At 42.3% G+C, this 14,992-nt stretch overlaps 2 protein-coding genes across 2 annotated transcripts in view; one reads left to right on the plus strand and one right to left on the minus strand.

The window, feature by feature from the left end:
- SZT2 (SZT2 subunit of KICSTOR complex) overlaps positions 1-6,482 on the minus strand; it is an 86,624-nt gene extending 80,142 nt beyond the window's left edge. The window contains exons 1-5 of the mRNA XM_056844183.1: positions 6,445-6,482; positions 4,761-4,886; positions 4,408-4,581; positions 3,546-3,716; positions 645-776 (exon numbers count right to left, since the gene is read on the minus strand). Of these exons, the coding sequence (XP_056700161.1) occupies positions 645-776; positions 3,546-3,716; positions 4,408-4,581; positions 4,761-4,886; positions 6,445-6,474 (633 nt within the window). The 5' untranslated portion in view covers positions 6,475-6,482. The remainder of the gene's footprint in view (positions 1-644; positions 777-3,545; positions 3,717-4,407; positions 4,582-4,760; positions 4,887-6,444) is intronic.
- A 3,167-nt stretch (positions 6,483-9,649) lies between these two features.
- On the plus strand, positions 9,650-13,595 carry MED8 (mediator complex subunit 8). The gene is made up of 5 exons (XM_056844182.1): positions 9,650-9,779; positions 11,567-11,707; positions 12,349-12,430; positions 12,629-12,877; positions 13,355-13,595. Exons 1-5 carry the CDS (start codon positions 9,777-9,779, stop codon positions 13,417-13,419), a joined length of 540 nt encoding a protein of 179 aa, XP_056700160.1. The 5' UTR covers positions 9,650-9,776; the 3' UTR covers positions 13,420-13,595.
- The last annotated feature ends 1,397 nt before the right edge of the window (positions 13,596-14,992 follow it).

Here is a 14,992-nt window from a genome sequence, read left to right on the forward strand (position 1 = left end):
CCATAATTGATGATTTGTCGAAGTCTAATAATGAACGTTTCTGGAGGATAGAGGGAATTCAGAAACTGAAACAAAAATATTATTTTGACAAGAGAGCCTGTGATCTTCCAGAACTTAAACCAGGGGACAAAGATTACATCAGAAATCAATCCACTTGGGATTAAAAAGAGACAGTTGTGAAACAGCGATACCCAAGGTCCTATGTGATCTAGATAGCCCGTGAAATGTATTGTGTTGTAACCAATATCACATAAGAGCTATCCCTGGGTGTTTCCCAGAGGTCTCAGGAGGCACGAGTTCTAGTTTCAGTCAACTGACAGATAATACTATCAATAGAAATATGACAGGTGGGGACCGATTATTTATCCATGATGAACCAATATTAAGGCATTCAACGAGAAAGATGAAACCTCTGAAATGACTTATAGAGATATACACTGGGGAGAAAGACAGGGTATAAATGAAGTAAAAATAAATAAAACAAACGTAACAATCACTAAAGCCCAGCTTTTCTGTATCTATGCTTTTCTGAGGGGTTGGTTTTCAGCATGGTTAGAGAGACATGCCCACAGGCTGAAATGGCTAGCAATATGATGAGTCCTCTCACACACTGATGTAACAGAGAGGTGCTACGGCCTTCTTACCTGAGTTTTGGGCTCATACTGTTGCTGGAGCATCTCAGCTACTTTGTTTTCAAAAGCACACAGCTGTCTGTAAACTTGCTGCAGGAAACTCTCCGTTTTAGTTTCATCCAACTGACAACCCTGGAATAGTACCTGAGACAGACATTTATTCAGATAAATATTTATTCTATTGTGCAGTAGGGCAGCTAGTTCACCAACAGAATTTCAGATCATCCAAAAAGGAGGCTGTAGTAGTTCACCAATAGATAAACAAAGCTGGAAAATGCTTTAATATATAGGATATTGCAGACGGGTCTTCAAGTCAGAAACGCTGTCTAGCGAGGATAAAATTTTCTCTTAGGAAGTCCTTGTCAGGTCAGGCATAAGCAAGTATTCTCCAGTACACTAAGAGATCACTAAATTATATCCCCAGAACAAGTAGCATTTCAGGATCAATACATCAGGATACAACAGGATAAATCATATGTAATCTCATGTACTATGTCAGTAAATCTGTATCCTGTGTATCTTATTTCAAATATTGTATTACAATACCTTTTACATACTCTTTGCTTAAAACGGGTCAGGGGAAAAACAAATTTTGAATTTGGACAGTGTTAACGATGTCCTGAAAGTGAATACCAATTTTCATTCTGATATCTCACTTCAAGGGAAAGGCCATACTGCAATATATTTTGCCTCTTTCATTCCACCCTCCTTAAAAACAGGAATAGAGGCTGAGCAGGAATTTGAACTTCAAATGGAAAATTGTACCCAGTTTCACTCATATCTCATGTTCCACAAAAGCAGCATTACAAACCTATAGATATACAAAGCACCAAACCGGAAAATGAAGTTAAAGCCCTCAGTCAGTTAAAGGCAGTCACATCATAGTCACTTTTCTTGCTTTGCACATCAACAGAACATCCAGTCTAATCTACCCTCCCCACCCCCAAAAAACTCTACCTATAGCCAATTAGGTACAGAGTATGTGTTAGCAATCGTCTGATTCAAATACCTCGTCCAACCATTTATCTGTGCCATATAGTCAAGGTCAGTTGCCTCACCAAACACCAAGTCATGAATGGTTGATGTTTTACCACCACCTGGGCATTATCCAGCAGCATATCTAGTGAACCTTGGCCTTAACAATAAAACATCCTAGATAAAAAGAGGCAGGAGATGTTGGACAGGCATTACTTGCTTGTCTGCTCATCTTCTAATCTTGCCCTTCTCACTTTGCCTTCTCCACCCTACTATAATTTCCTTAGCTCCCTAATTCTGCTCTTCAATGACAGACTGCAACCCAAGAATAATGTGGGCTGACACAAGACCCACAACCAAATGCTCCCCAACACCAGCCATATGACTAGAGATTTGAAAGTCCATTTTATAAAACACAGCAGAAAAATTAAGGGGCAGGGTTTCCCCCCTGGACATTCATTTGTCCTAAAGAAAAAGTGAAAATCTGGGGCAGCGCTGAAAAAAATCCTCCAGTTTTCTCTTTTGAAAGGAGTGAAATGCTTTCTAGGGAAACGTTTTAGTGACTCAGAATGTGTAATAAAAAGATTTTCTGTAAAACAGTCTACAACACTATATAATGATAAGTGGGGGACTCGCATGGCCTTACAGGGGGAATTGCATTTAATCCTCCCCCACCATTTCCTCTTTCCCTTCAACCATAGCCTCTCCTCTTTTCATGCTTCCTGCTCTCCTTCCACGCACCAGCCAACCTACCTTTATGGTTCCTTCCTCAAAGGCCAACACAGCCCTTGAAAGGGCCCCTAAATTTTCCTGACAGAAACCAAGGCTTGAATACTGTTGTGGTTGCCTAGAAAAGGCCACTGATGACATCTGTTTCATAAAGCTAGAGGCGCTCCTTTTATCATTTCGGATTTTTTTTTAAACCCATGTATTTTCCTTTAGAGTTCAGATTTTTCTGCAAACCTGGGGCTTTTTTCAGGTCTGTACAAAGATGTTTTGTCTGTCCTATGCATAGCACTATTTTTGTAGTAAAGAAAAGGAAGTGCATTATCTATTTTTACTTTCATTGTTTCTACTTCTCAGATGCCAAAATTAATATACATGTGCCTCAGCAGCATACAGTGCAGTAGTTCAGAGGTGTCGCTCTTCAGTAGTGAGTATACTCACAATTTTTTCTTGTAAAAAAACAAGGGTTTATACCTCTAGATTTCATAAATATACCAAATAGCACAATTTTATATTCTCACCAAGTTATAAATAATACATTTTTACGTTGTTAAAGCAGTAAAATAACTTAAGGCTTGATAGCTAAGTATTGAGTATATTTCAGTCCTCCCAAATGTCAGTCTACTCCTCTTGCACAAAAAACAAACCAAAAAAGCTTTTCCCGTAGCTTCAAAATTCCCTTAATGTTTATATCCGTGGATTTCTAAAAGTGGCCTTCAGATACAAGGCATGGTGCTGCTGCCCGACAGAGTGTCAAGACTACAGCATGCCCCAGCATTTCTGCAAATGAGGAAATGCAGTAGCAGGCTATGGCTGCTTTTACAGAGGCTGATGGAGAATGCTGATCTGTGACGTTCTTGGTACTCTCATTTGGGTCTATAGCTGTGCAACAAGACTGATGCATGTGCTCTCCCTTGGCTTCAATGAACTTAGAAGTGTGCTACTGCCAAGGAAAAGCATGATGACCACCAGGAAAACTTCAGGAGGCCAAGAAAAGAGACTTCTAGTTCACAGTTAGTTTGGGAGATGAACATATGCAGTGCCATGAAGAGCACACTTGTATTGCAGACTCCATTCCACAAATGCCTTCTATGCTGCATTTCCCTAGCAGCAGGAAATGAGGATTATAGTACACCATGTCTTTGGCTCCCTAGACAGGATAGCACCTTCTCATATCATTATGCTGGAGAAACAGAAGGCATAAGATTTTACCTGGTGTGTCGGTAGGCCAATGATGGAAGAATATGCTTGGATAGTAATAAAGATCTCAGGTTGGTAGATAATATCTGAGCCTGGGATTCGAAAGGGTTTCAACAACCCCACTAAGCATCGAGAAAGGGCATAGAATACTTCATCAAAAATTATCTCCCCTGTAGAATCATCCTGAAGAAGACAACATTGAAAGAAAGTCAAACCTTTTGCCCAGCTTGGTTCTAGGAAAGAAGTTTTGAGTTACCAGAGGCATGCATTTTAGAGATGCTTATAATGTCAACCTATAAAGTAGACTCATTCCTAGAAACAGGTCCTGCAGACAAAGCACCTGCATGAATGTCATCAGGCTAGGATATAGCTACTAAGTCTGTTCTTTATGACAGATATAAAGCCTCTCGGACAAGAAAGTAGAAAAGAGTGACAGAAGTACGCAACGGTGCAAATTTATTATTACAGACTGTTTTTTAGCCTTAACAGATCCCAAGACAGCTTACAATGAAAATAACGTAAAACAACTTGTGTGTGTGTGTGTAAAGTGCCGTCAAGTCGCCGCCGACTTATGGCGACCCCTTTGGGGGTTTTTATGGCAAGAGACTAACAGAGGTGGTTTGCCAGTGCCTTCCTCTGCACAGCAACCCTGGCATTCCTTGGTGGTCTCCCATCCAAATACTAACCAGGGCTGACCCTGCTTAGCTTCTGAGATCTGAGAAGATCAGGCTAGCCTGGGCCATCCAGGTCAGGGCAAAACAACTTACAATGAAAATAATAAAATAATTCAGTTGTGATGAGAGGAGACACAGGGAAGTGTATGTGTGCACACAAACCTAAAATGTTCAGTTATCTGGAGGACTAACACACTTACCACAATCCCTGTAGACGGACTCAAGTCTAGTTCAATCACAAAACGGTACTGGCGTGCAAGGAAGGTGACTTTTGTAGAAGGCACCAGAAGGTAAGGCCTGGGCTGCACTGGCTCATCAGGCTGCCAGCTATTTGGTAGTATGCTGAGAATATCCAACTCACTGTCTGATTTCACCTTCAGAAAGGGGAAAAAATTGGATAGAGGGACAACTAAAAGCGAAGAAATGGACAAGTTAGAAAAAATCACAGTAAGCTTTCCTGTGAAGCATTAAATTTCTCATCAACCCAAAGCATGTCTTGCTTTTTCCACCCTGGAAACCTATTCAGTAATAGGCGTACACATGGCTTACTCACCAACTCTGATTCAGGCACTGCCAAAATAACTTGATGCAAATGATTGAGAAACCAGGCTAGGCGTACATTGCGTGAAATCCTATAGTCTTTCTTCATCAAAAGGAAGACCTGCCCAGCCTCCTCTACCTGCAAGTAACAAAGGACGACAACCTTCATCATGCATGGCAAACAAAACAATAAGGGCACTAAAGTGCTTCTAGCACTTTAACAATTTAATAATTATTAAACAATTTAATAATTATTAAACAATTTAATAATTATTTAACAAATAATTATTTAACAATTTAATAATTTGTTAACTATTATGCTTATTAAAAATTTGACACAAAAATACAATTGCCACAGGAGGTAGACATGATTAGTATAGTAACAGTGCTCAAAACTAAACAAATGGACAGAGAATAGAGACAACAATGGCTCTTAGCTAAAACTACCAAGGAATCAAATCTCATATTATTTATTTATTTAATTTATACTCCAACTTTCTCCCCAGTGGTTACCCCAAAGCAGCTTACATCATTCTCCTTTCATTTTATCCTCCCAACAACCCTGTAAAGTAGGCTAGATTAAGACAAGCCGAAGGTTACCGAGCAAGCACCCATATTCAAGTTTTTTTTGATATACTGTCAGAACACATCAACGATTGCATTACACCACAATTGCCTTATAATCTAGAACAGAATAAATCAGTTGCTGGTGTTTGGGCTGAAACAGCAAGATATACAAACTAGGTATGGTGGCATCTTTCATTGGCTCTGGGGTTGTGTGATTTACAGTCTGTTTACTTGCAAGTCAGACAGGTCAGAGGAACTCAGCACATTACTGCAGGCTAAGTAAGAGCTCTGAAATGAACAAGCTTAGCCATTCTTACAGCAGAATATGGTCCATAATAGTAATGTAGTATCTAATTTGATTCTTCTGGAGCATCAGACCGCTGCCCCATACTGGGCCAGATTCAGCAAGGCTGTTCTTATACTTCATGTAACAGCAGAGAATATGAGAGAACATCAGCGGCAGGCTGTCTTGAACAGAGCATCCTGTCACATGAGTCCACTGTGCCAACAGTGCAAATGAAGGACGTTTCATGGCTGTCCGGGTGGTTCAGTGACAACAGGGAGAGAGACGCAGAGCCCAGGACACCGGCACCGACAGTACATCGCTATCCTTTTAAAAAAATAACCTACTGTTTACAAAGTGGCGCTCATACACCCCTCCTCCAAACTTTCCCAGAAAGTTATTTATTTGGTATTTCACTTATTTACGGCATTTATATGAAACCTCTCCAGAGTCTTACACGAGGGGGCTCATTTACTGAAGTCATTTGCTTGGTTATTCTTCAAGCAGCTGTCTGGGTGGCAGAGGTTTGCTGTTTGCGACAGTCTCCAAACCCAGGCTGTGCAAACTTAGTAACGGAGAATACGGAGACCAGGGAGGAGGGGTGCTGAAGTCTAGGCTCAAAACGTCCCTCCGCAGTCAAACCGCTGCCGCATCCCCAAATCTATCCGCTAAGGCGGTCCCTGCGGCTCCGCCGCTCTGTAGCCAAACCTCCCGCCGCTCCGCCATCAGGGCGGATGACTGAGCCCGACCCCGGCTGCCAGGGGCTGGCCTTCGCGCGCCGCTGCCGGCGGGGCTCCTCCGCCGCCCTCCCCCCCCCCCCCGAGCCCAACTCGCGGAGGGGCGCTACCTCAGCATCTCCTCTCTCGGAGGCCGCCATGTCGGACATCTTCCCGACGGCGTGACCTTCGACCTCATGACGCACAGACCCAGAAGAGGAAGTCGTGCAGGCGAGATCCCGCGCCGACGGGAGAGTCTCCGGTCTCTGTCGCCATGCAGGTGAAGCCCGCGGCGGTTGGGGGGGGGGGGAGGAGAGGAGGGGCTTATCCCTCTGGGCCACAGGTAGGCACTGGGCTTAGGGTTGCCAGGTCCCTCTTCGCCACAGGCGGGAGGTTTTGGGTGGCGGAGCCTGAGGAGGGGGGGGGTTGAGGAGGGGAGGGACTCCAATGCCACAGAGTCCAATTGCCGAAGCGGCCCTTTTCTCCAGGGGAACTGATCTCTATCGGCTGGAGATCAGTTGCAATAGCAGGAGATCTCCAGCTAGGACCTGGAGGTTTGGCAAACGAGAGTTAGCGTGCTGTCAGTTAACTAGCAAACATAAAACAGCAATTAAACTGCATTCAACTCAATTTATACACAGGAAGAGTTACATACTAGCTTTGTATACTATGTAACTCTTCATGTTTATAAATTGAGTTGAATGCAGTTTAATTGCTGTTTTATGTTTGCTAACTACCTGGAGGTTGGCAACCCCAACTGGGGGATGATTGTGGCCTCTTTGTCAAGAGGCAAAAAGAAACGCTGTGGCGCTTTGGTTCTCTTGCCTCGAAAGGACTAGCCCGGTTATTCTGGCAGGGTTATAAGCGCCGCTGTTCCCAGTTTTGGGCATCAAGTTTAACCAACAAGCCTAAGTAATCTTGTTGAAAAGACTGGGCCTGCCTAGGTAGGTGCCAAGCAGTGAGCTGGAGCCATCGCAAGGAGCGCATCTAGGGTTGCCAACCTCCAGGTACTAGCTGGAGATCTCCTGCTATTACAACTGATCTCCAGCCAATACAGATCAAGTCACCTGGAGAAAATGGCCACTTTGGCAATTGGACTCTATGGCATTGAAGTCCCTTCCCAAACCCTGCACTCCTCAGGCTCCGCCCCCCCCCCGAAATCTCGCACCGGTGCCAAAGAGGGACCTAGGAACCCTAAGCATGTCGCAGATGTATTTGGCTCCCCCCTCCCCAGTCCTTTGCAGCTACTGACAGAGGAGACAGAAAGGATGATTTTGTGCCCTTCCTCGCTGCAGCCCACCAACCAGCTGTTACTCCAAGCAGGATCCCTCGACCCCAGAGTTAGACTTTCCTGAGGTCTGAAAGGACTGCTTGGGGAGAAGCGAAAGTAGGGAAGATCTGCGATTGTTAGCGTCTTTCACTTGACAGATGACTAGATCCAACCAGCTACATTCGTATATCTGGGGTAAACAAATACAAGAAGGACAGGGTTAATCCCCTTTATTTCTTTGCTTGTTTGATTTAAAACATTTCTAAGCCATCTTTCCACCCAGTTCCAGAAGTTGCAGAGTCAAAACATTAAAACAAAATGTAAAGTGTCTGCATATACATATGTGTGGGGACACACACACACGTATATACAAGTAAACAATATATATAAACAATTCAACAAACAGCTGTTAGAGGCAGCTCATTGCAGAAAGCAGTGATTGGTCCCCAGAATAAATGATGTGGATCCTCCCTGGAATTTTTACAGGCACAAAGAAGAGGGGTGATTTTTGCCAATTTCTCCCTCCTGCAGCAGCCCAAAATGTTCTCTTAAATGCAGCTTCTCAGAGTCTGGGAAACCCCAGGAATAGCTTTAGGTGGAATTGCAGGTCTTCCATGAGAGCGGGGAATAGGCAAACATTACCCCATTCTTGCGCTCCGTGTAAACTGTTGGTGAGATATCCAAACCACTGAGTATTTCTCAAGTTATACCCTTCTAAGTCCATTGAAGTCAATGGGCTTAGAAGGGTATAATTCTGCTTGGGGTTACACTAAGTGTGAGGTATGGCGACTGGGCCTTTTATAGGAGAACACCGGTACAGGAAAAGTAGCACCTGTTTAAATTCTTTTATCTACATAATCATTAAGATGTACAGGAACCCTGACCTATAATGAATCAAACAACACTATCGTTAGTGATCTAAGAAGACAGCAGAATCTTTTTGTAACAGCAGTTTTCATTCAACCAATCCTTCCCCAGCACATATTTCCTTTTTTTAGTGGTGCTGTATTAATTGACTGAGATGCCATGTTATGTCTGTAGCATCAAAGAAGACTTGATGACTGGACATGAGAAAAAAGATCAGAGCGCATACTTATGCTATAGGGATAGTCACCAGGGAGACAATGGGGCATATAACTGGTCCCTTGATTTGTGGAGTTGATGTACTAAGTCTTATCTTTCTGTCTTTTCAGAGGGAAGAAAGGCAGCTTGAGTTATCCTTAGATGCTCTCATCAGTCAAGTAGCTGATCTGAAGAATTCCTTGGTCAGCTTCATTTACAAGCTAGAGAATGAATATGATCGGCTTACCTGGTAAGAGGCTGGGAGGTAGCCTATGCGACCAGTCTTAATTAGGTCTAGACTTCGTTGTTGCTGCTGAGTCCCAAGTTACATATAGTTGAGCCTGTATGCAGCACAGCTTTATGCAGGATCCATGCTTGGCCACAGTAGTTTTCATTTCAGGTTTTGTATCAGTTTTAATATTCAATGTTTTAATGTTCCCTACCTTGGGGACCCAGAGTTGGGTTGAAAGGCGGCATAGAAATGCTTTCAATAAAATAAAGTGGATGGTCTAAGGCTGCAGTCCTGTGCACAATTTTACAGATACCATGGACCACCAGAAAGACAAAAAAATGGATTCTAGATAAAATCAAGCCTGAATTCTTCCTAGAAGCTAAAATGAAACTGAGGCTATTGTGCTTTGGTCATGTCATGACAAGACAGACTCATTGCAAAAGGCGATAATACTGGGAAAAGTTGAAGGCAGTTGGAATAGAGGAAGACCCAACATGGCTAAAGGAATTAAGATTTTAACTGACTTTATCCATTGGGTATAATTCAGGTTCAACTTGTGGTTGAAAAAAAAACACAAAAGTCACCTTGTTAAAATTAAGCAGGTCTGAGTCTGGTTGTGGCCTGGATCTAAGAAACCTAGGTGCATTGCCTCAAGTTACATGATGGATGAAAGGCAGGATATAAATGGAATAAATACAATGTCAGGGATGGCTTCTGCCTATGCCATGTATCCTTTCTTTTCTCATCTTTGCTTCAGGCCTTCAGTGCTTGACAGCTTTGCGCTACTCTCAGGACAGCTGAACACCCTGAATAAAGTGCTGAAAAATGAGAAGACTCCATTGCTGCGCAATCAGGTCATCATTCCTTTAGTGTTGTCCCCAGACCGTGATGAAGAGATCATGGTAAGAATGTTGTTGGTAACGTTCCTGTTTTCTCAATTATATGAATCCTTCCTTGGCTCCAGGACAGAGGCAGGCTGAACATGGCAAAATGAGACCGTAGCGCAAGAATTAAAAAACAAAAATCATATTACTATATCATAAACCAGAATTATTTGTATGTGTTAATAACTATTATTGGGAGGGAAGAGGATTATGGATAGCATATCATTCAGAACAGTGCAGAATTCCCTGTGCCCTGCTGAATTTTGGGAAAGCATTGAAAGTAGGAGAACCTTCTGTCTTCACGGAACTCCCCACTTCCCCTTTGTGCTCTGTCATCAAAGTGCTGGTCTACACAAGTGGCAGTATCAATTAGTAGGTCTCTGAGGTAGAAATTTCTCTAAGTAGGAAATTAGCGTAGCAAGCAGCAAAGTGGAGTAGAACATTGTTCACAGATGAGTTAATTTCTGGTGTGTGTTTTTTATACCTGCAGATTTTTATTTTTTGCTGTCACTTTGCAGCTGACTTATGGTGACCCTGTAGGGTTTTCAAGGCATTTTCAAGGTGGTTTGCCATTGCCTGCCTCTACTTAGCAATCCTGGACTTCCTTGGTGGTCTCCCATTCAAGTACTAATCAGGACCAACCCTGCTTAGCTTCTGAGATCTGACAAGATCAGGCTAGCCTGGGCTATCCAGGTCAGGGCAAAAACCTTCAGATAGGGAAGGTTTTTAAAAAATATAAGTTAGCGTTCCAAATTATTTCCCTCAACTGAAATGAGAAGTGGAACAGTCCAGTCTGAATTCTTAGGATGCTATCATCTCATTCTGTGGTGCATGTAGTCCAAGCCAAAACAAAGAAAAGGGTGCAATATGGCAATAGCACAAGAGGCCGGAGCTTGCTAATTCTTGCCGTTTCGAGAACAAGGGTAGGGAAAGTCATCTGCCCTTTCATACTCATTTTGTACCTCTTCTCTTTACTAACTCCTGTCACAGCACTGTAACTTTCAATCCATGCTTCTAAAAGGAAACTGATGAAGTACCTAGTACGAAACCGCTAGATTGCCTCTGGAAGACTACCGTTTTTTGCTTGTGAAACCAGACTTTTCGCTAGTGAGACCTGTCTGTACACAACTGCATATTGGAATCTTAATGCATCTATCTGAGGCTGTTAGCCCCAATGCGAGATGCTTAGGTGTGTTTAAGTTAATTGATTTGTACACAATTGTGTTTGGTAGAATCTATTTGTACTATGGATATTGACTTTTGATGGTTGAACTATTGACACTTTGTAAGTATATGTTGGACTGTATTATGCTTGAGCACATTTGTTGAATATATTTATTTGTAATACATTGCATTGTGGCTGTTCTATGCGACTTTTGTGATACGTTGAATTTGCATAGTAAGGTGTATATTAGTTTGTTACTTGTATACTGCATATGAACATATGGTGCAGATATGGTGTGTGGAAAAGGTGCATATGCACCTTCTAGATTCTAGAGGCTTGATGTTGACATTGCTTTAACGTGTCTTCAAATAGTCAATTCCCAACAAACTAGCTTTATATAGCTTGCAGCCTTCTTTTGTTCAGATTGATTCCTCACAGTATCATTATTCCTTAGCCTGATTGTGCTTAAGAAACAAAGGAATGGGGATCCTGCAAATGCAGGTATCTTGGAATTCCTGGTGCCAAATTTCCAGTAGCATCGAAGTCTCTGTAGCTCATACCAAGGCTACAGGGTTAACTTACTATACTGTGCTTTTGTCACAAAATATGGTTTTAAACACTGTTAGTCTGGGTTTTTCAGCGGCAGACAGAAGGACGAGTGCCAGTGTTCAGCCATGAGGTCGTCCCGGATCATCTGCGAACAAAGCCTGATCCTGAGGTGGAAGAACAAGAAAAGCAGCTGAGCACAGATGCAGCTCGTATTGGCACTGATGCGGCACAGGTAATTATTTCTGCTTGGAGGAATTCAGAATTGCTCCAAACTTTCAAGGATGTACCAGTTTCCGTGTCCCTGCTGTTATCTTTAATCCTCTACACCAGCGATGGTCTCCTTACAGCCTGTGAATCCATTTTATCTTGCCCCTTGTAGGCCCTACCACATTTAAATCTGCATAGTGTAAGGATTAGCCCAAGTTTCATTTGTAAGGAAACCACTTTGGGGTTTGTATATTACTTGATTGAGGCATTGCATGTGTGCACATGTATCATCTAAATATTCTGTCGCTATGTCATGCATGTTCCAGAAAGGATAGGCAATTGCGAGTCTGCCTCTTAAGAAAATGTTTGGGAACCTGTGAACTCTTAATTAAACTGAGCAAGATAGGACAGAGGAGTAATTTGTAGAACCATGGTTACAGTAATGGGAAACAAGAACACTGCTAGAAGATTATCCAGGGTTCTTTGTATGCATTGTTTTTCAGGTATCCATCATGTATTAAGCGTTGTCTAGATAGTATAAAATGGTTACTTCTCTTTCTTGCAAGTCTGGAAATTGACTTGGAGGTGTTTGCTATCATTTTAAGACGAAAATGGGAGGGGAAAGGTAATGGATGTTCTGACTGATGCAGATTACTTTGGTTACAGAAACAGATCCAAAGTCTAAACAAAATGTGCTTGAATTTGTTGGAGAAGATCAACAAAGAAGAACGAGAATCTGAGAGTGGAGGTATGACCACTGAACAAGTTGTGGGGGGGGATGCAAGGGGCATCTGATAGGTTCCAGAGCCAGTGGTCCTGAAAACAGAAAAGTAACACAAGGATAATGTGAGCAAATATTATCACAAGGGTAACAGGGTACAGTGGGGAATAAAGAGTAAAACTCTGGTCATTTGTAGTGCACTGTTTATCTGCCTCTCTTCTACAGGTTTACGGCAGAACAAGCAGACGTACAACACTGCTGATACTAATGCTCTGGTTGCAGCTGTAGCCTTTGGGAAGGGTCTGTCAAACAGGCGTCCGCCAGGAGTGACAGGGCCTGTTCAGTCTAGTCAGCCAGGTGCCAACACCATCATAACAGGTGCTTCTGCCCTGCAGCAGGTACAAATGCCTGGAGCACCAAATCAAGCACAGCCCATGCTTGGAGGAGTACAGATGCCACAAGTAGGCCAGCCAGGTAAATGCAAGCTCTCAGACATTTTTTGGGAATCCCTGGAGTGCAAAAGGAAGGGAAGTGGAATGCAGGGTGTGTGTTGTTACAAGAGGAATTGGTGTTCAAATAAAGCTAAATATGTACTTCTGTATAAACCTTTAGATTTAGGTGTACTGATACTTGGGAGGCCATGGACAAGAGGTTTGACACCCCTGCTTTTTCACAGTTTGTATGCAAAAAACATGTCAGCCTGAGGCATAGCAAATTGCATGTATGTTAAGTGAAACAAATCTTGAAGAAGGTAAAGGTGGAGGAGACTGCAGAGGTGGAGGGAATGAAACAATGAGGAAGTAGCTATGCCTCACCATTAAAATATTTGCAGGAAAGTTCCTGGTTCAATCCCTGGGCAAGAAATGGAAGAAATTTCCACCAAATTTGTGTGGAGATGTAGGCCTTTTCTGTTTTATCACATTGTAAACCCCATACTTTTCCTATCTCTAGGTAAGATGCCCAGTGGCATAAAAACCAATATCAAGTCTGCTTCAATGCATCCCTATCAAAGGTGAGCTGGGGAAATATTTTGGCCCATTGTTTCTCCTGGACTTCCTTTCAGAGACTACAAACTACTCTCAACAGTGAAATTCCTGACTGAACCTCCCTATACTCCTAGATCTCATGAGTTCATGTATTTATATGGCCACATTTATTTCTTTGAACACTAGAGTGCAGGATGTATGCTTTGTACAGAGTCTGCTAGAGGCAAATATTTGGGAAAGAGCACCTCCGCAGCCTAGCCAAGTCTGGAAGGAAAAGCAGTAGGGAGATTGATTGTCTTCATAAGAGTGCACTTTTTTTGAAATCTGTATTGTATCGAGGTAGAAGAGTTATGTAACATGTACTCCCAAGAAGTTTTTTTGCTTAATAAAGACCATGTGGTTTCCTAATGCCAAGTTACCTGTCAACATCCGTCTGAAAGACTAGACCAGAGATCCAAGCAACTGCAATAAGCATGCAATCCTTCTGGTGCAGACTTATTTTGACTAATGGTATCTAACGTGGAATGAAGCTGAGAGATTCGATCAGCAAAAAATAATAGATGCATTACTTTATATGCACATTAAATACAAGTGTCATTGAAAGGTAATCACATACTGTTATGAGCTTTCTTCCCACTGGTTCTATGAATAAATATAATTATGTTCAGTTGTCATCATTATGAACATTGTAAATCTTAACATGATGTGAAGGAATGCAGCATGTATAGCCCGATCTTGTCAGATCTAGGAAGCTAAGCAGGGTTGGTACTTGGAAGGGGGACCACCAAAGGAAGACTGCAGAGGAAGGCAATGGCAAACCATCTCAACTTCTCACTTGTCTTGAAAGCCCCTTGCTGGGCTTGCCAAAAATCAGCTGTGACTTGACAGCACTTTGCACACACAAATCTTAACACATTAAGCAGCAAGGATCTCACAGATCCTAATGTTGTACCACTTGCCTGTATTTTGTACCTCCAGTCCTGATTTTGTACAGTCTTTTTCTGATGTATTATTAATGTGCTCTTCAGCATCTCTGTGCCTTGTGGTGAAAAGAATAAAAGTGATGTCAACAGGAGCTGGACTTCACTACATTAGGCTCTCAAAATAGAATTGAGGGTGGATCTTTCCCAGAAAGCTGACAGAGACTGATTGGTGCTTCCTGGAGTGAGGGATTAGAATAATAAAACACATGTTGTGGAGGGCATTGTCCTCAAGGGAAAAAGAACAACTGCTGCCGGGCCAAAGTTTTCCTGGAGGGTGATTTCATTGATGGGCTGAATACTGTACACAGTGCATTAAAACACCATGCAACCAGAGATCAAGACCAAGGCCTATGCCAGGCAAGGCCTGGCACTGAATTTGTTCCAGTGCTACTTATTTGCCTTGTCATTTTGAGGCTTGGTTTACACTTGCCAAAGAATGAGGTGGTTAGAATGTCAAGGTAGTAGAATAGTTTCAGAGGGAGCCGTGTTGGTCTGCAGTAGATTCAATCCAGTAGCACTTTATTTATTTTTTTATAATAATTTTATTGGTTTTTATAATACAAATTTTCCATGATAATAAACAACAATAAAGGTAATATGAAATTCAAAATTCTAACTCA

Source organism: Euleptes europaea, chromosome 2 (assembly GCF_029931775.1).
Source record: "Euleptes europaea isolate rEulEur1 chromosome 2, rEulEur1.hap1, whole genome shotgun sequence".
In the NCBI taxonomy this organism is placed as follows: Eukaryota; Metazoa; Chordata; class Lepidosauria; order Squamata; family Sphaerodactylidae; genus Euleptes; species Euleptes europaea.

Bases quoted from the DNA above. Each gene is read 5' to 3' on its own strand.
- MED8 (XM_056844182.1), top strand. The intron at 11,708-12,348 runs GTAATTATTTCT...CTTTGGTTACAG, and splicing joins TTGGCACTGATGCGGCACAG to AAACAGATCCAAAGTCTAAA. The intron at 12,431-12,628 runs GTATGACCACTG...TCTCTTCTACAG, and splicing joins ACGAGAATCTGAGAGTGGAG to GTTTACGGCAGAACAAGCAG.